Source organism: Oncorhynchus mykiss, chromosome 9 (assembly GCF_057628025.1).
Source record: "Oncorhynchus mykiss isolate SJ-2025 chromosome 9, ASM5762802v1, whole genome shotgun sequence".
Taxonomy (NCBI): domain Eukaryota; kingdom Metazoa; phylum Chordata; class Actinopteri; order Salmoniformes; family Salmonidae; genus Oncorhynchus; species Oncorhynchus mykiss.
This window is the reverse complement of record NC_143030.1, coordinates 61,026,110-61,052,040: the sequence shown is the minus strand read 5'-3', so window position 1 is coordinate 61,052,040 and position 25,931 is coordinate 61,026,110. Positions and strand designations below refer to the sequence as shown.

General features: G+C 42.0%; 1 protein-coding gene across 32 annotated transcripts in view; it reads left to right on the top strand.

Annotated features, from left to right (window-relative positions):
• LOC110531211 (ankyrin repeat and SAM domain-containing protein 1A) overlaps positions 1-25,931 on the top strand; it is a 108,980-nt gene that overhangs the window by 5,713 nt on the left and 77,336 nt on the right. For all 32 annotated transcript variants that reach the window (XM_090184827.1, XM_090184825.1, XM_090184821.1 and 29 more), the window contains one exon: positions 25,677-25,757. In XM_090184827.1, the coding sequence (XP_090040953.1) occupies positions 25,677-25,757 (81 nt within the window). The remainder of the gene's footprint in view (positions 1-25,676; positions 25,758-25,931) is intronic.

Here is a 25,931-nt window from a genome sequence, read left to right as displayed (position 1 = left end):
AAGAAACTGAAGATCTCATACAACGCTGTGTACTACTCCCTTCACAGAACAGCTCAAACCCTTTCGAACCAGAATAGAAAGAGGAGTGAGAGGCCCTGATGCACAACTGAGCAAGAGGACAAGTACATGTAGTATCTAGTTTGAGAAACAGACGCCTCACAAGTCCTCAACTGGCAGCTTCATTAAGAAGTACCCGCAAAATACCAGTCTCAACGTCAACAGTGAAGAGGCGACTCCGGGATGCTGGCCTTCTAAGCAGAATTGCTTGGAATCTCAGACTGGCCAATACAAATAAAGGATTAAGATGGGCAAAAGAACACAGAAACTGGACATAGGAACTCTGCATCTGCTCCTCCCCTCCGGCGTACGATGTAGCCAGAATACTAACCACTGGTCCTGGCATTCATCATTACGCACACCTGGCACTCCTCATTACGCCCACCTGTTAATCATTTATGATTCACACCTGGACTTCATTACCATCATCATTTCCTCCCCTTTATGTCACTCTCTTATGTTCACTCACCAGTTGGTATTATTTTTGTGTACTGGTGTGTAGCCACATGGAATTGTCTCCTTCCTGGTTTTGTTGTTTTATTAAATGTTCACCTGCTTCCCGACTCACAGCTCCATTATTACACGAGTTCACGTGGAAGGATTTCTTTGAACAACAAAATAAATGGAATGTTGAATGATCCCCAATGATCCATCGCATCTCCCAAATAAGTTTTCAACATACATCTGTAAAGTCTAGAAACTAAAGCTTTGGTTGTCTTCCTCTCAGGCTTCCATGTCTTCTCCCAGGACCTCAATGTCCACCTCTTGAACATCAGACTCTGAGGCTTCATATTGACTGTTACTTTCCAACCTTGTTGAGGATGGCTTGTTGTCAGGCTCAAAAAGCCTAATTTGCCTGGATGGCCACCAATTTTTCAACCCTTGTATTGGTCAGCCTGTTGCATGCTTTGGTGTGTGTTCCCAAACAGGGACCAGTTGCGATCTGAAGCGACGAATGTTGTTGGGATTTGGAGGATGGAGGCAACAGGGGAAAGAGCCTCAGACCTACAAAGTCATTTCCACCAGGTGGCTGATGCAATATGGCAGTTGTGCCAACATGTCTAATTTCCATCACAAAGCCCTTGTTTGGAAGTGTACTTCACCAGACTGCCAAGAACCTTGTCTCGCCACCGTGGCCTGGATGAGGGCAAGGTAGTGATGACACCATAGGCCTTGTGGATCTCTGCACCAGACAGGATGCTCTTGCCAGCATACTTGGTGTATGGGCTTCAGGCAGACGTCGTCACATATTTTGATGTATTTCAGAACTACAGTTTCTCCTTGGAGCAACAGTGAAGTGGGCAGGGGAGTACATGTTTCTTCTCTAACATCTGCAAGCAGTCTGAACATCAGACAGAATGGCATTGTCTCCCTCAATCCATGCATTGGCTACTGCTATAGGTTTCAGGAGTTTCAGGCTGCTTATCACTCTTCCCCCAAAATACATCATCCAGGAGGATCCTCTTGATGGGGCTTTCCGTATCGGCAGACAGTAATATGGCCATTTCTTGGAGAGACTCCTTCCCCTCCAGGAGACTGTCAAACATGATGACAACACCATCCCAATGGGTGTTGCTGGGCATCTTCAATGTGGTGCTCTTATTCTTCTCACTTTTCTTGGTGAGGTAGATTGCTGCTATAACTTGATGACCCTTCACATACCTAACCATTTCCTTGGCTCTCTTGTCACCAGTTTAAATACCAAGGTCATTGATGACTTCCTTCAGCTCATCTGCAATGTAGAGACTGGTGTGTCTGTTGTCCCTTGTGTCTGTGCTCTTGTAAAATACTGGTTGAAGGGTGGAGATGATGTAGTTAATTATTCCTTGCCCACAAATATTCAACCACCCATCAGAGATGATTGCAATAGTCTGCTTTCTCTATGATTTGCTTGACCTTCACTTGAACTCTGTTGAACTCTGCATCCAGCAAATGAGTAGATAAAGCATATCTGGTTGGAGGGGTGTATGCTGGGCGAAGAACATTCAGAAATCTCTTCCAATACACATTGCCTGTGACCATCAGAGGTGAACCAGTTGCATACTGTACACAGCTCGAGCAAGAGTAATTTCTCTAACTACGTTCCAAAAAAACTTCTGATTCCAGGAGGACAATGAGCTGTTGCTATTGATAAGGTGTCTGATTCACCATTTACACAAATTTACTCAAATAGAAGTAGAGGGACTTTTGTCAGAGGTTGCTTGTTGTGAGCGCTGAGGGAACTTTATGTACTTGGCCAGATGATTTTGCATCTTTGTTGCATTCTTCACATATGATTTGGCACAGTATTTGCAAATGTACATAGCTTTTCCTTCAGCATTAGCTGCAGTGAAATGTCTCCACATCAGATAGTGCTCGTGGCATTTTCCTGTAAAGATTAGAACAAAATGAGTAAAAAAAAAACATATACAGATAAATATTTAAGCAGTTAGATTAAACAATTCCTTTGTAAGATAAATGTTTTAAAATGAAACATGTATGAAACAGGTGAATTAACACTCATTTAGCAGGCTCAAGCAAGCTAAAACCCACATGGTAGCAAAAACTAACTAGCAGAAATTGTTAAAAAGTTAGAAATGATTTAAACACACTGCTGTAGGCTACTATATTTACTAGTTTACAAAAAATCATGTATGTCATATAAAATATATTCACCCCACCCAGTATTGTAATCAACCTATCAGAAAGCATTTAGTCCCTGGCTCAGCCAGTGTAGTTGTGTGGGCCCAATAGAATTAGCTATACGTGTGATGGAAGAATGCACTGTGCATGCAGAGGTTTGCATTTCCATTGAATTGGGAATAGTTTAACCAAAATATGCCACTAGACCTAGAATTGCCTTGTGTATCCCACTAAAGTGGTTCACTGTTAGAAGCTAATTTAAGTAAAATTCCCCAAATTCCCGGACTTAACTTTCCCATGTAAAATTTCCCAAATAATTCAGGAAATTTCTTGGAAAGTTTACTGACCCTTATTTTAGCAACCGACCCTTATTTTACCAGATCTTCCTTTAGCTGGTGGAGGTCTATATTTAATCCCTTATAATTTCTGCCAACTTTATGAACGAGGTGAAATCTCTTAAAATTCCTATTGTCAGACTGCTCTACTTTGTTAAGCAATTCAAAACTAACTTGTTGATTTGTTGTGTGGCAGATTCAAAGCCATATTAACTCATTGCAGAATATATCCATACTTTGATGACAATGCATCTTGTCACCCGTCAAACACCTGAACTCCCAACAGTTACATTGATTTAACAAAATCAAAATAGTAAACGATGCAAAGATATTTCTATTATATACAGTGGGGAGAACAAGTATTTGATCCACTGCCGATTTTGCAGGTTTTCCTACTTACAAAGCATTAGAGGTCTTCAAATTTGATCATAGGTACACTTCAACTGTGAGAGACGGAATCTAAAACAAAAATTCAGAAAATCACGTTGTATGATTTTTAAGTAATTAATTAGCATTTTACGTTCGCGTTAGTTGCCCTGGCTGTGTGTTTCGGGTCATTGTCATGCTGGAAGACCCAGCCACGACCCATCTTCAATGCTCTTACTGAGGGAAGGAGGTTGTTGGCCAAGATCTTGCGATACATGGCCCCACCCATCCTCCCCTCAATACGGTGCAGTCGTCCTGGATGTTTCCACCTCCATGCTTCACGGTTGGGATGGTATTCTTGAGGTTGTACTCATCCTTCTTCTTCCTCCAAACACGGCGAGTGGAGTTTAGACCAAAAAGCTCTATTTTTGTCTCATCAGACCACATGACCTTCTCCCATTCCTCCTCTGGATCATCCAGATGGTCATTGGCAAACTTCAGACGGGCCTGGACATGCGCTGGCTTGAGCAGGGCGACCTTGCGTGCGCTGCAGGATTTAATTCCATGACGGCGTAGTGTGTTACTAATGGTTTTCTTTGAGACTGTGGTCCCAGATCTCTTCAGGTCATCGACCAGGTCCTGCCGTGTAGTTCTGGGCTGATCCCTCACCTTCCTCATGATCATTGATGCCCCACGAGGTGAGATCTTGCATGGAGCCCCAGACCGAGGGTGATTGACCTTCATCTTGAAGATTTTCATCTTCATCTTCCATTTTCTAATAATTGCGCCAACAGTTGTTGCCTTCTCACCAAGCTGCTTGCCTATGTTAAGGGAATTATTTTATAAACACTTAAGTAATTGAAGCCAGCATTTTCTATTGTTCTATTGGTTTTCAAATCAACTTTCTTTCATTATTCAGCAGGCAAAGACACAATCCTAGTCATATTAGCTACCAATGCTAGTTGTTGCATCTTTAGAGCTTCCCTCTTTCAACATTTCGAATGGATATTTACATCTGTCACATGAAACTGCTCACATGGGCCGTGCGCTTTTTAGAATGGTGTGTTCCCGCTAATTGCATTTTGTAACGTTCGCGTGTAGCCGACTGCCATGTGCGCATTGCTGCGCTTATAATGTGAAGAAATAATAATACTTTATCAACATTAAGCTTAACGTTCTGATCTATTGCATTATTATTGCATTGCTTATTTTTTGATCTTCAATAGTATGAATTTTGTATCTATCGTCCCAGAACTGTCCCAGAGTCTGTTTGAAAGGTCTCAATTGTGTTTGATCCGCTCTCTCTCCCTCTGAAACTGGTGATTTGTTTCTGTCCCATTCTGTGTTGGCTCCTGTAGGCTAATGATTGGTTAGACTGGGGGTGGTCAGGATACAACGAACGAGGCAAACTAGAATTATGACGTAGAAGCATGTAGCTAGCTAGTGCTAGTTAATTTGTTTGTTCTCACTCTACTTGTCATGACTCCCTGCTGCAGCACACTCTACACCGATGGCCGTGCTCAATTCTCACATTCACAGATGAGGGTTGGATTAAGTTGTTCAAGTAGGCCAACTAAAATAAGTAAGCAAGGCATTTAGCCTCTTTTAGTCACCATTAGTAACGTTTTAGGAAGGTTGAGTTAAGTCCTTGCCCTGAGTGACTCAGAATTAGCTTAAATCTGCATAAAAACTGCATTTGAAAGAAAAAAAGTAGGCTAAACAGAAATTGCAGAGTGCAGACATCAGATGAACCCTAACCCGTAACCACAGAGGAAGGGACTGGGAGGAGAGAGAGGTGTGTGTGTGTGTGTGTGTGTGTGTGTGTGCGAGCCAGGGTCAGGTTACTCAGCTGTGGAGGTCTCTTCTGCTCAAATCAGAGTGGTGATCACAATAAGCCTTACGCTGTAATTGTGAAAGCCATAACGGTTGCAGCAAGGGAATTTGCGACCTCTCAAATGTTCTTGCAGGGTTTCTGGATGGTCTCTGCGTAGTTTGGACTACCCTTGAGCTGTTATCTCTCGTCAGGATTTTGCCCTTTTAGCAGTGTTTGGGAAGCTACTCTAACTTGCTAGCTAACACCTTGAGACAAAATAGCCAATGCCTTGTTAGCACATGTTAGCTTAGGCTACATTTGTTGTTCAATAACAACAAATGTGGTTGCGGTGTGATCAATGATACACGTATGTAAACTGATATGCTTGCCTATTATCTTTCATTCAGCATGAATGGCTTGTCCACTTTGTGCAATTGAGTGTTCATATCTGTATTTGGGAGAGAGGCAGTGAATCAGAGAGAAGGATGTCATGATGAGTAATCACTCAGTCATGTCAGCCACTCAGGTGAGCATGGTGTCTCCACATACCATAGAGCTCTCTGTCACTCTGAATGCCCAGCATCTGTGTGTCTGTGGTTTAATGTTAACAACATGACACTACCCACCCAGGCATGTGGTGAAGCAGGAAGAGAATGCTCATGAAATGGTAGTTTAATAGAGTGCCTGGCACCTAGGTATTTGTGGAATAGCTGCTGCCTGTCTGTCTCCAGTAGCTAAGAGCCAAGTTATGAGTTTGGCAAATAGCATGCAGCAAGTGTCACGCTCAGGGAATGGAAGGATGTCCTCTGTACGGTCTTTCGATGTTGTCGTTCCACCCAGGAGAGCGAAGTGGTAGCTGGGAAATCTAACACCTGTGTTGGCATTCTTGGAGTATTTGAGTTAGGGGTGACACTGACAGTGTGAATGCCAGGCCATGTACAGTTTACGACCAACATGTTTGTCTTGTCAGAGAAAGCACTAGGCTAATAGATGCTGCTGACAGCCCTCCTTTATGCATGATGAATTCCACAGTTGTGTGGAGGGTAGGGGTGGGGGGAAGACAGATACTTATGTGAAGAGGCCTCTCTTGGCCCTGTCATGTACAGTGGCGGATTCTCTTTGCTGTGACCATGACAATTGCTGCCGCTACACATCTCTAAATAGGTTGTTTCACTGCAGAACTGTGATTGCGATTGCTGTTCATCTTTCAAAAAGCAATAGACTATGTAAGAAAAAGGCTAATTTAAGTCATTGCCTTAAATGATCATCATTGTGGACTGGGAGCCTAAACAGAATATAACTTGTCCATAATTGGGTTATCAAATTTGATTTTGCAATTTGGGTGGGGGATTTTGGGGTAGTTTCCAGAAAAAATGCCTTTCCACAAAATGTTTAAATTCCATTGTTATTTTCTCAGCCCAAAATGAGAAGGCAGAAATAGAAACTAATCTTGACAGGAAAACTACAGCGCATTAGTTCCAAATAAGAACATGGATCTCGACAGAAACCAGTGTTATTTATAGGCTCCCACTGCATTTACTGTGTTAAAACAAACAGAAAAGACCTCCGACTCTCCATGATTGGCCTGGTGTTTCACAAGAGAAACAGACTAGAGGTCGACCGATTATGATTCTTCAAATACCGATACCGATTTATTGGAGGACCAAAAAAGCCGATACCGATTAATCGGCTGATTTTTTTTTTTTAAGTTTATTTTTATTTGTAATAATGACAATTACAACAATACTGAATGAACACTTATTTTAACTTAATTAAATACATCAATAAAATAAATTTAGCCTCAAGTAAATAATGAAACATGTTCAATTTGTTTTAAATAATGCAAAAACAAAGTGTTGGAGAAGAAAGTAAAAGTGCAATATGTGCTATGTAAGAAAGCCAACATTTCAGTTCCTTGCTCAGAACATATATGAAAGCTGGTTGTTCCTTTTAACATGAGTCTTCAATATTCCCAGGTAAGAAGTTTTAGGTTGTAGGAATTCTAGGACTATTTCCCTCTATACCATTTGTATTTCATTAACCTTTGACTATTGGATGTTCTTATAGGCACATTAGTATTGCCAGTGTAACAGTATAGCTTCCGTCCCTCTTCTCGCTCCTCCCTGGGCTCAAACCAGGAACACAACAACAACAGCCACCATCGAAGCAGCATTACTCATGCAGAGCAAGGGGAACAACTACTAGAAGGCTCAGAGCGAGTGACGTTTGAAGTGCTATTAGCGCGCGCTAACTAGCTAGCCATTTCACTTCGGTTACACCAGCCTCATCTCGGGAGTTGATAGGCTTGAAGTCATAAACAGCGCAATGCTTGACGCACAACGAAGAGCTGCTGGCAAAACGCACGAAAGTGCTGTTTGAATTAATGTTTACGCTCCTGCTTTTGCCTACCACCGCTCATTCAGATACTTAGATACTTGTATGCTCAGTCAGATTATATGCAACGCAGGACACGCTAGATAATATCTAGTAATATCATAAACCATGTGTAGTTAACTAGTGATGCTAGCTAGCAACTTACCTTGGCTTACTGCATTTGCGTAACAGGCAGTCTCCTTGTGGAGTGCAACGAGAGAGAGGCAGGTCGTTATTGCGTTGGACTAGTTAACTGTAAGGTTGCAAGATTGGATCACCCGAACTGACAAGGTGAAAATCTGTTGTTCTGCCACTGAACAAGGCAGTTAACCCACTGTTCCTAGGCCGTCATTGAAAATAAGAATGTGTTCTTAACTGACTTGCCTAGTTAAATAATGGTATAATTATATATTTTTTTAAATCGGCAAAATCGGCGTCCAAAAATACCGATTTCCGATTGTTATGAAAACTTGAAATCGGCCCTAATTAATCGGCCATTCCGATTAATCGGTCGACCTCTAAAACAGACACCTCTAATCAACCCTTTCCAATGTGTTTGTTTGTATGACTCTTATTTCACCCCTTACAGCCTCAACAGCACTGGAGGACAAATGTGCGTGTCCCTAATATGAAATACAGTGACGTGTGCATAATTATTTGAAAATGTGTGTTTGTAACTAGGTCCAGAGACGTACAGTAACAGTTTCATCCAGGCATGTGTCCCAGCCCAGGCGACAGGTAGCCTAGTGGTTAGAGTATTGGAACAGTAACCGAAAGGGTGCTGGATCGAATCCCAGAGCTGACTAGATACAAATCTGTCATTTTGCACCTGAACAAGGCAGTTAACCCACTGTTCCCCGGTAGGCCATCATTGTAAATAAAAATTTGTTCTTAACTGACTTGCCAAGTTAAATAAAAAAATAACGAAAAAGCTCCTGCCCCAGATATTGGGCACACACTGGTTGTTTCAAATAAATGACGTTCAACCAACGTTGAATTAATTATCAACGTCATTTATTTGAAACAACCAGTGTCTGTGCCCAGTGGGTATGGTCTCCCTGGACTTCCCTGGCTGGTGTCTCTCCGTCTCCCTCCCTGCTGCTCTCAGCACTCTCCTGCCCACCTGCTGGGACTGCGGCAAGACTTCTGAAAGCACCATCCCCTACTCTCAGACTTCAAACATGTTTTACTTGGAGTCAGAAGAGAAAAATGTATTTCCTCAATAATAAGCCACCAATTATCCCCAGCTCGTTTTAACTTCTGCTTTGCTTTCACTTTCCTGCCTTTGCTAGCCCAGTCTTATTTATTTAGTCTGAGGAAGTATTTTTTTTTAAATTAATACATGTCAGCGCTAAAATGGTTGTCTTGAACAAACCAGCCTAATCTGTATTCTCCAGAGTCTATTTGCACTTCCCACCATCATGTTGAGGTTTCTTCAGTGTATTCTGGATGTTGGTATGATGACTAATGGTTGACATTTATTTTTTATTAGACACTTCCTTTCCCTAGCCTGATCTGTTGAGATAAAGTAATTGCCCCACCCCCACCTCTCTTTACGTACAACATACGTCTGATATGGTGTCTGTGGCCAACATCCAGCAGCGTCGGGAGGAAACGCAGAGATACGAGATGAAGGCTTGGGTCCTGTGAGATTACTGTCGGCTGATACATAGGGTTTCCGTTCCATCGCTGATTCATCATTCAGGACCGGAGGTGTTGCTCTCACATTGCAGCTCTTTATAAAGATATTACATTTTCTCTATACTCAGCCAAAGCATTAGTTGGCAAAATAACTTAGACCTTGCCGAACTAGAAAATATACAAGTTCTTGAGCTATTTCCAGATGGGAGAAGTGGGTCATCGGCATCACTGGGAATTGCTGCTGCCTTGTCCGTCCAGTTGGATTGTAGCTGAAACTAAACAGCAGCTCACTATTTCAAACAAAATGTTGATAGAGGTTATACAGTGCCTTCAGAAAGTATTCACACTCCTTGACTTTTTCAAAATGTTGTTTTTACAGCCGGAATAAAAAATGTATTAAATTCAGATTTTGAGTCACTGGCCTACACACAGTACCCCATAATGTCAAAGAGGATTCATGTTTTTAGAAATGTTTACAAGTTAATACAAAATTAAAAGCTCAATTGTCTTGAGTCAATAAGTATTCAACCCCTTTGTTATAGCAAGCCTAAATAAGTTCAGGAGTAAAAGTATGCTTAACCAATCACATAATGTGTTGCATGGATAACAAAGAAAAACACTTGTCAACCTTTGCCTTGATGTCAACTGAGTAGGTGTCAACTTTTGACTGGTTCTGTAGTTACTCCACAATACTAACCTAATAGACAATGTGAAAAGAAGGAATCCTGTACATAATAAAAGTATTCTAAAACATGCATCCTGTTTGCAACAAGGCACTAAAGTAATACTGCAAAAAATGTGGCAAAGAAATTAACTTTATGTCCTGAATACAAAATGCTATGTTTGGGGCAAATCCAACACAACCCAACACATCACTGAGTACCACTCCTCATATTTTCAAGCATGGTAGTGGCTGCATCGTGCTATGGGTATGCTTTTCATCGGCATGGACTAGGTAGTTATTTAGGATAAAAATAAACTGAACCGAGCGAAGCACAAGCAAATTCCTAGAGGAAAACCTGCTTTCCACCAGACACTTGGAGACACATGCACCTTTCACGAGGTCAATAACCTAAAGCACAAGGCCTAATACACAAATACACTGGAGTTACTTACCAAGACGACATTGAATGTTCCTGAGTGGCCTAGTTCGTTTTTTTCTTAAATCCGCTTGAAAATCTTTAGTAAGACTTGAAAATGACTGTCTAGCTATGATCAATAACAAACTTGACATAGCTTAGAGAATTTTTATAAAGAATAATGGGCAAATATTTTACCATCCAGGTGTGCAAAGCTCTTAGAGTATTACCCAGAAAGACTTACACCTGTAATTGCTGCCAAAAGTGATTCTAACATGATTCATACACAGGGGTGTAAAGACTTGTGTAAATGAGGTATTTCATTTTCAAAAATGTCTAAAAACATGTTTTCACTGTCATTATGGGGTATTTTTTGTAGATGGGTAAGGGGAACAAATAATATTTTAATACACTTTGAATTCAGCCTGTAACACGCATTCGGAACAAGTCAAGGGATATGAATACTTTCTGAAGGCACTGTAGCTTGGATTGTAAGATTGTCAGGGATGTGTAGTTACTGCTGTGGCATCTGGTGGGAAATCAGTGTGGGAAATGCCAGCCTGTCTGAGGGACATGCTGAAAGAAAGAGTGACATTTCATTCATGATTTTACACCTCACCTCTTTCAAAGTTTGTTTTTTCCTTCCTTTTTGGTACCAGCATTTCTTTGTAAAAGGATGTGTTTTTTTCTGGTTTTCCTTTGGCCCATTAACATGCTCTGCTATCAGAGCGGCGTGTGGTGTAAGCGGTTTATCCTTGCCTTCTGCTGCATCACAGATGATGTGTGAAACAGACGCTCACTGAGAGCTGTTCACGTGCAATAAAGACTCAATCGTGATGCCCAGACACACAGGCTGAACTGTTGCAAAGTATTCTGAGTTATTAACTAGCTAAAACTGTCCACTAACTATACTGAACAAAAATGTAAACACAACATGCAACAATTTCAATGATTTTACTTGCGTTACAGTTCATATAAGGAAATCAGTCAATTGAAATAAATGCATTAGGCCCTAATCTATGGATTTCACATGAATGAACAGGGGCGTGGCCATGGGGAGCCAGGCCCAGCCAATCAGAATGAGGTTTTCCCCACAAAATGGCTTTATTACAGACAGAAATACTCCTCAGTTTCATCAGCTGTCCAGGAGGCTGGTCTCAGATGATCCCGCAGGTGAAGAAGCCGGATGTTGAGGTCCTGGGCTGGTGTGGTTACACGTGGTCTGCGGTTGTGAGGCCAGTTGGACGTACTGACAAATTCTCTAAAACGACGTTGGAGGCGGCTTATGGTACAGAAATGAACATTCAATTCTCTGGCAACATCTCTGGTGGAAGTTCCTGCAGTCAGCATGCCAATTGCATGCTCCCTCAACCTGGGGCATTGTATTGTGTGACAAAACTACACATTTTAGAGTGGCCTTTAATTGTCCCCAGGACAAGGTGCACTTGTGTAATGATCATGCTGTTTAATCAATTTCTTGATATGCCACACCTGTCAGGTTTATGGATTATTTTGGCAAAGGAGAAATGTTCACCAACAAGGATGTTTTTATGCGTATGGACATTCTTGGGATCTTTTATTTCAGCTCATGAAACATGGGACCAACACTTTACATGTAGCGTTTATATTTTTGTTCAGTATATGATGGCTAATGAGCCTATACTGCGGAAATTGTATTGATCTAATGGCAAGGATGTTCCCCTTGTCAAAATACATTTTCTTATTCTCTAAAAATCTCCTTGTAAGTGATAGGACTACTTTTACTTACAATGTTTTTTTCTGCTGTATGCAATATTATGGTAAAGCAATGTGTTTGTTCTTTCCTGGAAAAATGCAACTTTAAATGGGCAGAGACGGAAACCACAATATTAAACAAATCTTTCATGGTCTGAGCAAAATGACTTGCTGAGACATCAGACTTGAATATAAGACCATGTCATTAGAAATGTTCGAAATATTCCCTTTCCCTTCATTTTCAGTGTTGCATCATTATTCCAGTCCCAGACCTGACAGGCACACTTGTCAGTCTTGCCTCAAGCTACTGGTCTTCTCGGATACCAAAATTGAGATTCAAACCGAATTGGATCCACAAAATATTTTTTTGTGGGGATTTTTAGGACGCTGAATCCGCTTTGGCCTGCAATGACTAATTCAAGGGTTTTTCAATTATATATTTTTTACTATTTTCTACATTGAAGAATAATAGTGAAGACATCAAAACTATGAAATAACACATTGAATGATGTAGTAACCAAAAAAGTTCTAAATATAACCAAAATATATTTTTGATTCTTCAAAGGAGCCACCCTTTGCTTTGATGACAGCTTGCCACGCTCTTGGCATTCTCTCAACCAGCTTCATGAGGTACTCACCTGGAATTATTTTCCAACAGTCTTGGAGTTCAAATCAAATGTATTTGTCACATACACATGGTTAGCAGATGTTAATGTGAGTGTAGCGAAATGCTTGTGCTTCTAGTTCCGACAATGCAGTAATAACCAACGAGTAATCTAACCTAACAATTCCAAAACTACTACCTTATACACACAAGTGTAAAGGGATAAAGAATATGTACATAAATGTATATGAATGAGTGATGGTACAGAACGACATAGGCAAGATGCGGTAGATGGTATCGAGTACAGTATATACATATGAGATGAGTAATGTAGGGTATGTAAACATTATATTAAGTAGCATTGTTTAAAGTGGCTAGTGATATATTTTACATCAATTCCCATTATTAAAGTGGCTGGAGTTGAGTCTGTGTGTTGGCAGCAGCCACTCAATGTTAGTGGTGGCTGTTTAACAGTCTGATGGCCTTGAGATAGAAGCTGTTTTTCAGTCTCTCGGTCCCTGCTTTGATGCACCTGTACTGACCTCGCCTTCTGGATGATAGCGGGGTGAACAGACAGTGACTCGGGTGGTTGTTGTCCTTGATGATCTTTATGGCCTTCCTGTGACATCAGGCGGTGTAGGTGTCCTAGAGGGAAGGTAGTTTGCCCCTGGTGATGCGTTGTGCAGACCTCACTACCCTCTGGAGAGCCTTACGGTTGTGGGCGGAGCAGTTGCCGTACAAGGAGGTGATACAGCCCAACAGGATGCTCTCGATTGTGCATCTGTAGAGGTTTGTGAGTGCTTTTGGTGACAAGCCAAATTTCTTCAGCCTCCTGAGGTTGAAGAGGCGCTACTGCGCCTTCTTCACGACGCTGTCTGTGTGGGTGGACCAATTCAGTTTGTCCGTGATGTGTACGCCGAGGAACTTAAAACGTACTACCCTCTCCATCTGATGCAGCACTCCATGACTCTCCTTCTCGGTCAAATAGCCCTTACACAGCCTGCAGGTGTGTTTTGGGTCATTGTCCTGTTGAAAAACAAATTATAGTCCCACTAAGCCCAAACCAGATGGGATGGCGTATCGCTGCAGAATGCTGTAGTAGCCATGCTGGTTAAGTGTGCCTTGAATTCAAAATAAAGCACAGACAGTGTCACCAGCAAAGCTCCATCACACCTCCTCCATGCTTCACGGTGGGAACCACACATACAGAGATCATAATTTCACCTACTCTGCAAATCACAAAGACACAGCGGTTGGAACCAAAAATCCTCTGAACAGTTGGTGTTGAGATATGTCTGTTACTTGAACTCTGAAGTATTTATTTGGGCTGCAATCTGAGGTCCAGTTAATTACAGATTTCTGAGGCTGGTAACTCTAATGAATTTATCCTCTGCAGCTGAGGTAACTCTGGGTCTTCCTTTCCTGTGACGGTCCTCATGAGAGCCAGTTACATCATAGCGCTTGATGGTTTTTGCAACTGCACTTGAAGAAACTTTAAAAGTTCTTGACTTTTTCCAGGTTGACTGACCTTCATGTCTTAAAGTAATGATGGACTGTCGTTTCTCTTTGCTTTTTAAGCTGTTCTTGCCCTAATATAGACTTGGTCTTTTACCAAATAGGGGTGGTATACAGAAGATAGCCCTAACTTGTCACAACACAACTGAGTGGCTCAAATGCATTAAGAAGGAAAGAAATTCCACAAATTAACATTTAACAAGGCACACTTGAGTGTGCAAAGCTGTCATCAAATCAGTGGGTGGTTACTTTTAATAACACTTTTTTGGTTACTACATGATTCCATATGTGTTATTTAATCGTTTTGATGTCTTCACTATTATTTTACAATGTATAAAATAGTCAAAATAAAGACAAACCCTTGAATGAGTAGGTGTGTCAACTTTTGACTGGTACTGGTATTGTTAGGCTATTTCTGGAACTCAATTCTAATTAATAGTAGGTATAAAGCCTTTCCTGAAAATACTTAGCCAATACAGCCTGAGATTAGTTTGGATGGGTTTAATAGAGAAGTCATCTGCGCACCACAGTCTGGTGTGAATACAAGAGATGTAGCCTAGGATTATCGCTCGGATAGTTAAAGATTCATCAGGAGATGTTGTCCTGGTATTTCTTATACCTATCCATGCCTTACGCAATCAATAAATCGGCAGCCTTTCAACATTAGGCTACAATATTTTCTGTTGATAAGCCTAGGCTATCAGTCTAACACACACGTGGAGATTAACTTGGTCCAAAATGTTCCTTATCAAAGACGACCGTAAAGAATGTGTCGGTAATGCTGCATTATACTATAACTTCATTATTTTGAATGAAGCCAGGCTGTATCACATCTGCCCGTGATTTGGAGTCCCATAGGGCGGCGCACAATTGGCCCAGCGTCGTCCGGCTTTGGCTAGGGTAGGCCGTCATTTTAAGTACAAATTTGTTCTAAACTGACTTGCCTAGTTAAATGTAGAAAATAATAATACTAATGTAAAATCCACAAAACCAGAGTATGAGTGAGTAATCTTTATGCTGACATATCAAACTTGACTAAAGTCATTCAACATTAGTTAACAAAATAGCATATGGGCCTACAAAATAAGCCAATCCTCAACAAATAAGTAATATGTAAACTAGCACATTTTATAAATGAAATAAATACATTAAATAGCTCAGGTCTTCAAAATATGGACCAAGAGCAGCACCAACCTTTCCCTTCTGTATCCAAATCAAAGTTTATATGTCACGTGTGCCGAATACAACAGTGGAATGCTAACTTACAGGCTCTAACCAATATTGCGGAGGGAAAAAAGTATGTGTGTGTAGGTAAGTAAAGAAATAAAAACAACAGTAAAAAGATATTTGAAAATAAGAGTAGCAAGGCTACATTCAGACACCGGTTAGTCAGGCTTATTGAGGTAGTATGTACATGTGGGTATGGTTAAAGTGACTATGCATATATGATGAACAGAGAGTAGCAGTAGTGTAAAAAGAGGGGTTGGCGGGTGTTGGGTGGTGGGACACAATGCAGATAGCCCGGTTAGCCAATGTGCGGGAGCACTGGTTGGTCTGGCCAATTGAGGAAGTATGTACATGAATGTATAGTTCAAGTGACTATGCATATAAGATAAACAGAGAGTAGCAGCAGTGTAAAAGAGGGGTTGGGGGGGGGGCACACAATGCAAATAGTCTGGGTAACCATGTGGTTACCTGTTCAGGAGTCTTATGGCTTGGGGGTAAAAACTGTTGAGAAGCCTTTTTGTCCTAGACTTGGCACTCCGATACCGCTTGCCATGCAGTAGTAGAGAGAACAGTCTATGACTGGGGTGGCTGGAGTCTTTGACAATTGTCAGGGCCTTCTTCTGAAACCGCCTGGTATAGAGGTCCTGGATGGCAGGCAGCTTTGCCCCAGTGATGTACTGGGCCGTACGCAGTACCCTCTGAAGTGCCTTGCGGTCGGAGGCTGATAACAACAACATCTTCTTCCTGTGCCACATCGAGCTATAACCTGTTTCACAGAGTGTGCACTGCGCAGGGGCTCGTGTTCATAAAGAGAATATGCCGTTTTGTCACAATGATATTTTCACACATTTGGTTTGATGAAACCAATAATTTTAATAGAATAAAACATAAATATGTGAAATTTGCATTTATGTTGTTTAGGAACTAAAGTTTACAAATATTATTTTGGATCCTGTTGGCATTTCACATACAGTATTTTCACACAGGTCCGAGGTCCGTGGCCACAGAGCTGGATTCGACCTGGGATCAGAGGGTTAACTACAACATTTTGGATCTGACCCGGGATACGACCAGGTTCGAAATATTGTATTTCTCGGGTATTCGGATTCGGATAGATCCGTGAAGACCTCTTGCTTCTGTATTCTACACCCCCGAGCTCATTAAGTCAATGTGATTGAGTATAATCCACTGTAGGAGCTAGGACATTGGCAGGTAGAGAAGTGTCAGTCTCTCTAATGGGGACTGGAGGCTGTACAATACAGGTTGGACACTCACTGAAAGGCATGCTGAGCTACTGTTTGGCAAATGGTGCATCTGGTCTCAATGTTTGGCCGGCAGTCCTCCCACCGCTTAATTAAGCCCTATTGCCCTGGCAGTGCCCTGGCCCCCGCCATGCGCCAGGCGCCCTAGGGCACTGCCTCGCCCCTAATCCCTATCTGTGTGGTCACACTGCTTAATTGGACTGAGGACAAATCTGTTTATTTGACAGATCTCAGCCTCACCTGGTCTTTCCTCCCAGCAGCACAGCATCTAAATCCCTTTAGTCCCAGTGGGACTCCTGCTTTCCCTTTCCACTGCTCCATTCACCTCACCAGCTGTTCTTTTCGTTGTCATGTTGTAAAATAGTTTTTTTTTTTACATTAGCTACTACCTTGAAAACCAGAGGGTTGTTTGGCTCACAGTACTGTAGATGCTGCTGTAGTGGATCCTGAAGAGACATAGACAAATGGCAAGTAGAGGGCAGCAACAAAGGCTAAAATGGGATTTCCTTTCAAGTTTTTAGGAGAGTGACAGAGGAAAAAGGCAATAAATGGGGTCCGTGAAGATGTCTTGTGCATCCGTGAGTAGCTTCAGCAGTCCTCTCCTTATACATAAAGAATGCAAGAAAGAGGGAGAGGAATGGTATTATTATCATTTGTCCTCTTAGTGGCAAGGCTTTGTGCAACGCTGAATTACAGCCTGTAGAATCTCTTTCAGACTTCAGCCTCGTCAAGTTGATATTCCCTCAGGGAAATTAAGGATTAGCTCTTTCCTTTCAAAGTGGAATTCCCTCAGTCCAGTTGTTGGTTCTGAATCGCTCTAGCTATAAGAGGATGAAGTGGATTGTCAAGTGCCACTACCTCATGCCCTTGAGTTCTGCCCTACTAAGATGCTCAGGGGAGGTGGTGAGCCTTACACAAAAGCCTTGTTCACACTGCAGGCCTCAATGCTCAATTTAGTTTTGTTTTTCAAAATACATTTGAAATGAATATTGACTGTTCCAACAGCACAAGTTACAAGTGACTAAATCAGATTTGTGTGTGTTCAGACCGCAGTCATTTGCTGACCCAGCTACTCTAGCTGTCATAGTGACGGCGGGTGTGCGCACAGTGGTGTAGGCTGATTGGTGGTGCTCATGTTCCCTATCACTCAGAAGTTATGTAGCAAGCTAAGGTGACAACAATGCCTGCCGTGGACGTGTCCCAGTTGCTTTGAATGTTACAAATCATAGTGTAAGAACACTTTTTTAAAGCCTTTTATTTGTAAACAATTAACAACAAGCTAGCTAGCTTCCAAGTCATGTTCTTGTCAAACTGTCAACAGAGTAGCTAGCAAGCAAGAAGATATGTCAAATAACAGTCTATGGCCAGGAATCAGATTTGTATTTGACTGTACGTGGCTTGAAATATCCGATTTCCTTTTGGTTGTTCAGACAGCGGGAAAAATAACCGATTTCAAATCGGAAATGCAAAAAAATGGTGTTTGAGTCATTTCAAACTGCCAATGTGAACAAAGCTTTAGAGGTGGTAGGAGAAAGGCCTCTTGTCGCCACGTTTTAGGCTACATTTCACACTGCTTCCAGTCATAGCCTATAGTATGCAATAGAGACAAACAGCCTTGCATGCTTGCAGTCAGACTTGCGTATGTAATCAAGCAGGCAGCACGACCAGAGCAGTTTTTTGATTTGGCTATGCATTATTTGAAGTAAATTGTTATATAAAATCTATTTCTAATCTGGGACAGCAACTAGCGAGCGGACAGTTTTTGTGTATGATGTGTTCAGTGGGCATGAAACTGGAAATGTGCACATCCAGTCAGTCCAAGGCAGTACTCTTCGCTACTTAGCTGAGGTGCATTGCCGGTGTGGAGGGATTTGCATTGAACCTCTAGAGTGATTTCCTTCCCCTAACAAAATTATATCCTTCACCATCATATCCTCCTCACTCACTCTGCTAGTGTAGCTTCAGCCTGTACCACTGACAGAGCCACTGGCATCCTTATCAACTATGGCTGACTGTGAGATGCCTTTAGCAGGCAGGCCTATAGGTCCATACAGGCCTGTAATTGGGGTTGACTGTATGGGAATGACTGGACTAATGCACAGTGAGTGCACAAAACATTTCCATGAGATAGACTGACAAGGTGAATCCAGGTGAAAGCTTTTATCCCTTATTGATGTCATTTGTTAAATCCCCTTCAATCAGTGTAGATGAAGCGGAGGAGACTGGTTAAAGGATTTTTAATACTTGAGTCAATTGAGACATAGATTGTCTGTGCCATTCAGCTGGTGATTGGGCAAGACAAAAGATTCAAGTGCCTTTGAACAAGGGAGGGCAATAGGTGCCAGGCGCTCCGGTTTGAGTGTGTCAAGAACTGCAACTCTGCTGGGTTTTTCACGCTCAACAGTTTCCCGTGTGTATCATGATTTATATATATTATATATATATTTATTTCACCTTTATTTAACCAGGTAGGCCAGTTGAGAACAAATTCTCATTTACAACTGCGACCTGGCCAAGATAAAGCAAAGCAGTGCGACAAAAATCAACAACAGAGTTACACATGGGATAAACAAACGTACAGTCAATAACAATAGAAAAATCTATATACAGTGTGTGCAAATAGGGTAAGGAGGTAGGCCATAGTAGCGAAGTAATTACAATTTAGCAAATTAACACTGGAGTGATAGATGTGCAGATATGATGTAGAAGTACTGGTGTGTTTTTGCTATTTAAAAAAAAAAGTTAAAAACAATATGGGGATGAGGTAGGTATTTGGATGGGCTATTTTATAGATGGGCTGTGTACAGCTGCAGCGATCGGTGAGCTGCTCAGATAGCTTAAAGTTAGTGAGGGCGATATGTCTCCAACTTCAGCAATATTTTAAAATGTATTTATTTATTTTGCAATTTGTTCCAGTCATTGGCAGCAGAGAACTGTAAGGAAAGGCGGCCAAAGCAGTAGTGGGTGGTATAAGGGGCTTTGGTAACAAAACGGATGACACTGTGATAGACTGCATCCAATTTGCTGAGTAGAGTGTTGGAGGCTATTTTGTAAATTACATCGCTGAAGTCGAGGATTGGTAGGATAGTCAGTTTTACGAGGGTATGTTTTGCAGCGTCAGTGATGGAGGCTTTGTTGCGAAATAGGAAGCCAATTCTAGATTTAATTTTGGATTGGGTTATGCTTTATATGAGTCTGGAAGGAGAGTTTACTGTCTAACCAGACACCTAGGTATTTGTAGTTGTCTACATATTCTAAGTCAGAACCGTCCAGAGTAGTGATGCTAGTTGGGCGGGAGGGTGTGGGCAGCGATCGGTTAAAGAGCATGCATTTAGTTTTACTAGCATTTAAGAGCAGTTGGAGGCCACGGAAGGAGTGTTGTATGGCATTGAAGCTTGTCTGGAGGTTTGTTAACACAGTGTCCAAAGAAGGGCCAGATGTATACAGAATGGTGTCGTCTGCGTAGAGGTGGATCAGAGAATCACCAGCAGCAAGAGCAACATCATTGATATATACAGAGAAAAGAGTCGGCCCAAGAATTGAACCCTGTGGCAAACCCATAGAGACTGCCAGAGGTCCGGACAGCATGCCTTCTGATTTGACACACTGAACTCTATCTGAGAAGTAGTTGGTGAACCAGGCAAGGCAATCATTTGAGAAACCAAGGCTGTTGAGTCTGCCGATAAGAATGCGGTGATTGACAGTGTCGAAAGCCTTGGTCGATGAAGATGGCTGCACAGTACTGTTTTTTGTTGATGGCGGTTATGTTATTGTTTTAGTACCTTGAGCGTGGCTGAGGTGCACCCATGACCAGCTCTGAAGCCGGATTGCACAGCGGAGAAGGTACGGTGGGATCGAAATGGTCAGTGATCTGTTTTTTAACTTGGCTTTTGAAGACTTTGGAAAGGCAGGGCAGGATGGATACAGGTCTGTAACAGTTTGGGTCTGGAGTGTCACCCCCTTTGAAGAGGGGGATGACCGCGGCAGCTTTCCAATCTTTAGGAATCTCGGACGATACGAAAGACAGGTTGAACAGACTAGTAATAGGGGTTGCAACAATGGCGGCGCATAATTTTAGAAAGAGAGGGTCCACCACCCAAAAGACATCCTACCAACTTGACACAACTGTGGGAAGCATTGGAGTCAACATGGGCCAGCATCCCTGTGAAACACCTTTGATACCTTGTAGAGTCCATGCCTCAACGAATTGAGGCTGTTATGAGAGAAAAAGATGGTGCAACTCAATATTAGGAAGGTGTTCCTAATGTTTGGTACACTCAGTGTATGTGACACTATATAGTGGATGAATTTTCCAGTGTCTCTTCTTTGGCCTACAGAGCCTTGGCCTGTATTGTTCTGAAAGCTAGAATGCAGACACTTATTTAACGGGACTGCTCCGACTGGGTAATTGCAGGCTGCTCTCAGAGCTATTATGGGAGATTTATTTTAGGGGGCAAAAGCGGCCATTACAAAACAAGAGGGTTCTCATCAGAGCGATGCTCCTGTGGAGCTGTGCAGGGATGAAGGGAGCATTCGGTTGCCTGTGTCCTCTTACTGCCTTGTGCCCCCCTCTCCAATGGCCATGGCCATGTCATCATGTTGTCATTATCATCGCCCCAGCCATTAGACCTTTCTGAGATTGAACATGTCAGCATTGTTAAGTATGTAAGTGTGTGCATTTAAAAAAAAAAAATTACATTTATTTTACTAGGCAAGTCAGTTAAGAACAAATTCTTATTTTCAATGACGGCCTAGGAACAGTGGGTTAACTGCCTGTTCAGGGGCAGAACGGCAGATTTTGTACCTTGTCAGCTGGGGGATTTGAACTTGCAACCTTTCGGTTACTAGTCCAATGCTCTAACCACTAGGCGACCCTGCCGCCCCCAATCATTGCGTGCCTGTCTTCAGTTTCTTTTTTGTTTTCAGCGTTGATGATATGGATTAATGTTAAGTCACGTGAACATCAATGTTCATCCTATAATCTGGCACATTCCAGGGGTTTTATCATAGATAGATGACATGGTTGCATGGTGGTGCAGCAGCATCATCCTCCCTACTGTTGGTAGAATCCCTCCCTTGGTTCCATTTCAGTGCTCTCATCTCCTTTTCATTTATCTTCACGAGATCCATCCCATCTCTCCTCTTTCTCAGACCTTTGTTTTTCCAGTGCTAGGCTGGATTTTCTTTTCAAATGATGTATTTTAGGAAGTGCTCAGTGTGCAGCCAGATCCCATTGTTACTGTTGACCTGCTGCTGGCATGGCATGCTATCCTCCCAGCGCCCAGGCTTCCTCTGCCTGTTTAATTACTCCCTCTCTCCATTTCTCTCTTTCTATCTGCTGATTAAAAGAATCAAACCATCACAGCTGACAGCTGAGTTCAGCCTTAAGTGTATGAGAGATCTAGGCCTATATATATCCTCCAGTCCAGACCCTTCAATTCAAGCAGTGGAGGATAGAATGAAGTGAGTGGTTGATAATTACATTAATGCATAGGGGTGGATTTGGCGCATGTGCACTTTGTCAAAAACAATACATAGATTATTTCCAGACAATACTCTTTTTTTGATTATAAAAAAAGAAAAGAGGGAAAAAAGGGCTTTTTTTTTGGAAGAGCATACAGGGCGGCATGGCAATAAACGATAGTTTCCCAGCAAAACTCCATATTTGGTGAATAATGAAACATATTTTGACATTATTACGCTTGCAAAGGTGTGTAATGGGAAAATGAATGGTAGTTAACTGGGCTAGAGAGGAGACTCGTCATATTCATTGTCTCCTCCTCTACTCAGATATGGGTTCAATGCGACCCCAGAGCACTAATTATGCGCACACCGAAATGAGGTGCTTTTTACATGACATGTTTTTGCATTTTCATTGTTGGACATAAGACTGTTAAAAACACCAGGAAATTAGCTCCAAGTGATTTTAATTTGGAAATCTGTTCCCAAGTATTCACACGCATAACCCTATAGGGCAGGGTTTTCCAACTCTAGGCTCACGGGTGGTTTTATTTCAATTAAACATACAGTACCAGTCAAATATTTTGACACACCTACTTATTCCAGGGTTTTATTTTATTTTTACTATTTTCTACATGGTTCGTAGCTTCAATCCCGCAGTGCGCACGTGCACACACTTTCAGTATTATGTCTATCTCTGATAAGCTACCCAGGAAAGGGCTGAAAATAGCCCATGTTAATATATGTAGACTTAGAAATAAAGTTCATGAAATCAATAACTTGCTCACATCAGATAACATTCATATTAGCCATTTCTGAAACTCACTTAGATAATTATTTTGTTGATACAGCAGTAGCAATATAAGGATAACAACATCTATATGTAACAGTTTAGCTTTTGTCCCTCTCCTCGCCCCTACCTGGGCTCAAACCAGGGACCCTCTGCACACATAGACAACAGCCACCCTCGAAGCATCGTTACCCATCGCTCCACAAAAGCCGCGGCCCTTGCAGAGCAAGGGAAACAACTACTTCAAGGTCTCAGAGCGAGTGACGTCACCGATTGAAACACTATTAGCACGCACCCCGCTAACTACCTAGCCATTTCACATCGGTTACATATAGAAGAGACTGAAATACTTATGGGGGAGATGTTGCTGTATATATTTAGAGACATATCCCTGTAATGCTTAGAGAAAATTTTATGTAAAGTGTTAATGAAGTGTTGTGCTTGCAGGTTCACTTGGCACATCTACAGCCTTTTCTTTTGGGGTGTTGCTATAGGCCACCAAGTACGAACAGGCAGTATCTAAATGATATGTGTGAAATGCTTGATAGTGTATGTGATGTAAACCGAGAGGTCTACTTTCTTTGGGACCTGAATATAGACTGGTTTTCATCAAGCTGTCCGCTCAAGAGGAAGTTTATTACTGTAACCAGTGCCTGTAATCTGGTTCAGGTTATTAATCAACCTACCAGGGTGTTTACAAACACAACAGGAACAAGATCATCCACATGTATCGATCACATTTGTACTAATACTGTAGAACTTTGTTCTAAAGCTGTATCAGTACCCTTTGGATGCAGTGATCACAATATAGTGGCTAAATCCATGAAAGCTAAAGTTGGTTCGGTTGGACTTAGGTTGGAGTCATTAAAACTCGTTTTTCAACCGCTCTACAAATGTATTGTTAATAAACTATAGTTTTGGCAAGTAGGATAGGACATCTACTTTGTGCATGACACAAGTCATTTTTCCAACAATTGTTTACAGACCGATTATTTCACTTATAATTCACTGTATAACAATTCCAGTGGGTCAGAAGTTTACACACTAAGTTCACTGTGCCTTTAAACAGCTTGGAAAATTCCAGAAAACTATGTCAGGGCTTTAGAAGCTTCTGAGAGGCTAATTGACATCATTTGAGTCAATTGGAGGTGTACCTGTTGATGAATTTCAAGGCCTACCTTCAAACTCAGTGCCTCTTTGCCTGACATCATGGGAAAATCAAAAGAAATCAGCCAAGACCTCAAAAAAAAAATTATAGACCTCAAGTCTGGATCATCCTTGGGAGGAATTTCCAAACGCCTGAAGGTTCCACGTTCATCTGTACAAATGATAGTACGCAAGTATAAACACCATGGGATCGCACAGCCATCATACATCTCAGGAAGGAGACGTGTTCTGTCTCCTAGAGATGAACGTACTTTGGTGCGAAAAGTGCAAATCAATCCCAGAACAACAGCAAAGGACCTTGTGAAGATGCTGGAGGAAACAGGTACAAAAGTGTCTATATCCACAGTAAAACGAGTCCGATATCGACATAACCTGAAAGGCTGCTCAGCAAGGAAGAAACCACTGCTCCAAAACCGCCATAAAAAAGCCAGACTACGGTTTCCAACTGCACATGGGGACAAAGATTGTCCTCTGGTCTGATGAAACCAAAATAGAACTGTTACACCAGCTCTGTCAGGAGGAATGGGACAAAATTCACCCAACTTATTGTGGGAAGCTTGTTGAAGGCTACACGAAACGTTTGACCCAAGTTCAACAATTTTAAAGGCAATGCTACCAAGTACAAATTGAGTGTATGTAAACTTCTGACCCACTGGGAATGTGATGAAAGAAATAATACTATTATTCTGACATTTCACATTCTTAAAATAAAGTGGTGATCCTAACTGACCTCAGACTGGTGATTTTTACTAGGATTAAAGGTCAGGAATTGTGAAAAACTGAGTTTAAATGTATTTGTCTAAGGTGTATGTAAACATCCGACTTCAACTGTAGTCATTGGCCCAGAATTTCCACATCAGTGCATCCCAACTAACTAATACCAGTAAGAAGGTAAACCTACTGTATGTAGAGATTATACTGGACCTATAGCCTATAGGCCTATTTATTTATTTATTTTAAATCTGTCCCGCAAATTGCTGTTGACAAACATCGGTCAGAAAACAAATCTGTGCAACCATAATTATTGCCCACCCCTGTTCTATGTGGTGATGTAAAAAGCCTTCACTAGTGTAGGGCATTTCAAGTCTTTTCAGTTAGCCTTTTCATTCTGCTTAGTTCACCTAAAAGAGCTGGCTCCAAACAGCTCTACCTTCAGTTGCAATGATTCTGTAAAATATACATGGGGGGGGGGCAAAGACTGGCTTCTGCCTGGGGCCTCCAACTTTACTGCCCTCCTGCTGTGTCTTAGTGTGGGCATGTGTACATACCAACCCCATCCGTCCTCTGCTGCCTGGTGCTGCTGGCTTGGCCCGTGCTTCCTCATTCCTTTCCCTCTCACTCAGTGCTGTGGTTCAATTCCTCAGGGAACGCCTCTCACCTGGGTGTGAGCTGGCCTGGGCTGGGCTGGGCTATGAACCTGGGCTGGGCTAGGCTGTAAACCATGGTACACAACTTATAATGTAGCATGACTGCCAATGACACTGAGGGGCTAGGACCTGCCATTTTGATCGGCAACATGTCACAATGTTTGCCTACTGAACTTCTCTCTGCTCACGCTAGCTTTAGGCTCTTCCCTCAGCTGCATTATACTGTTATATGATCTAATATTCCCTCTCTCTCTCTCCCCACAGTATCTGGAGGGGTCCTAATGTGAACTGTGTGGACAGCACTGGATACACTCCTCTACACCATGCAGCCCTAAACGGACACAGGTAGATCTAGAGCTAGCTCTGCTCTGTTGTCATGGGAGTTTAGATTAACTGACAATGATGTGCCTGAGGTCAGCTAGTGGGAAATACCATATTTGTGTGCTTAATATTGATATAGTACACTGTCATCAGCCTACATAATGTTCAACTCTTCTGACAGTGTCTGCCTGTCCATTC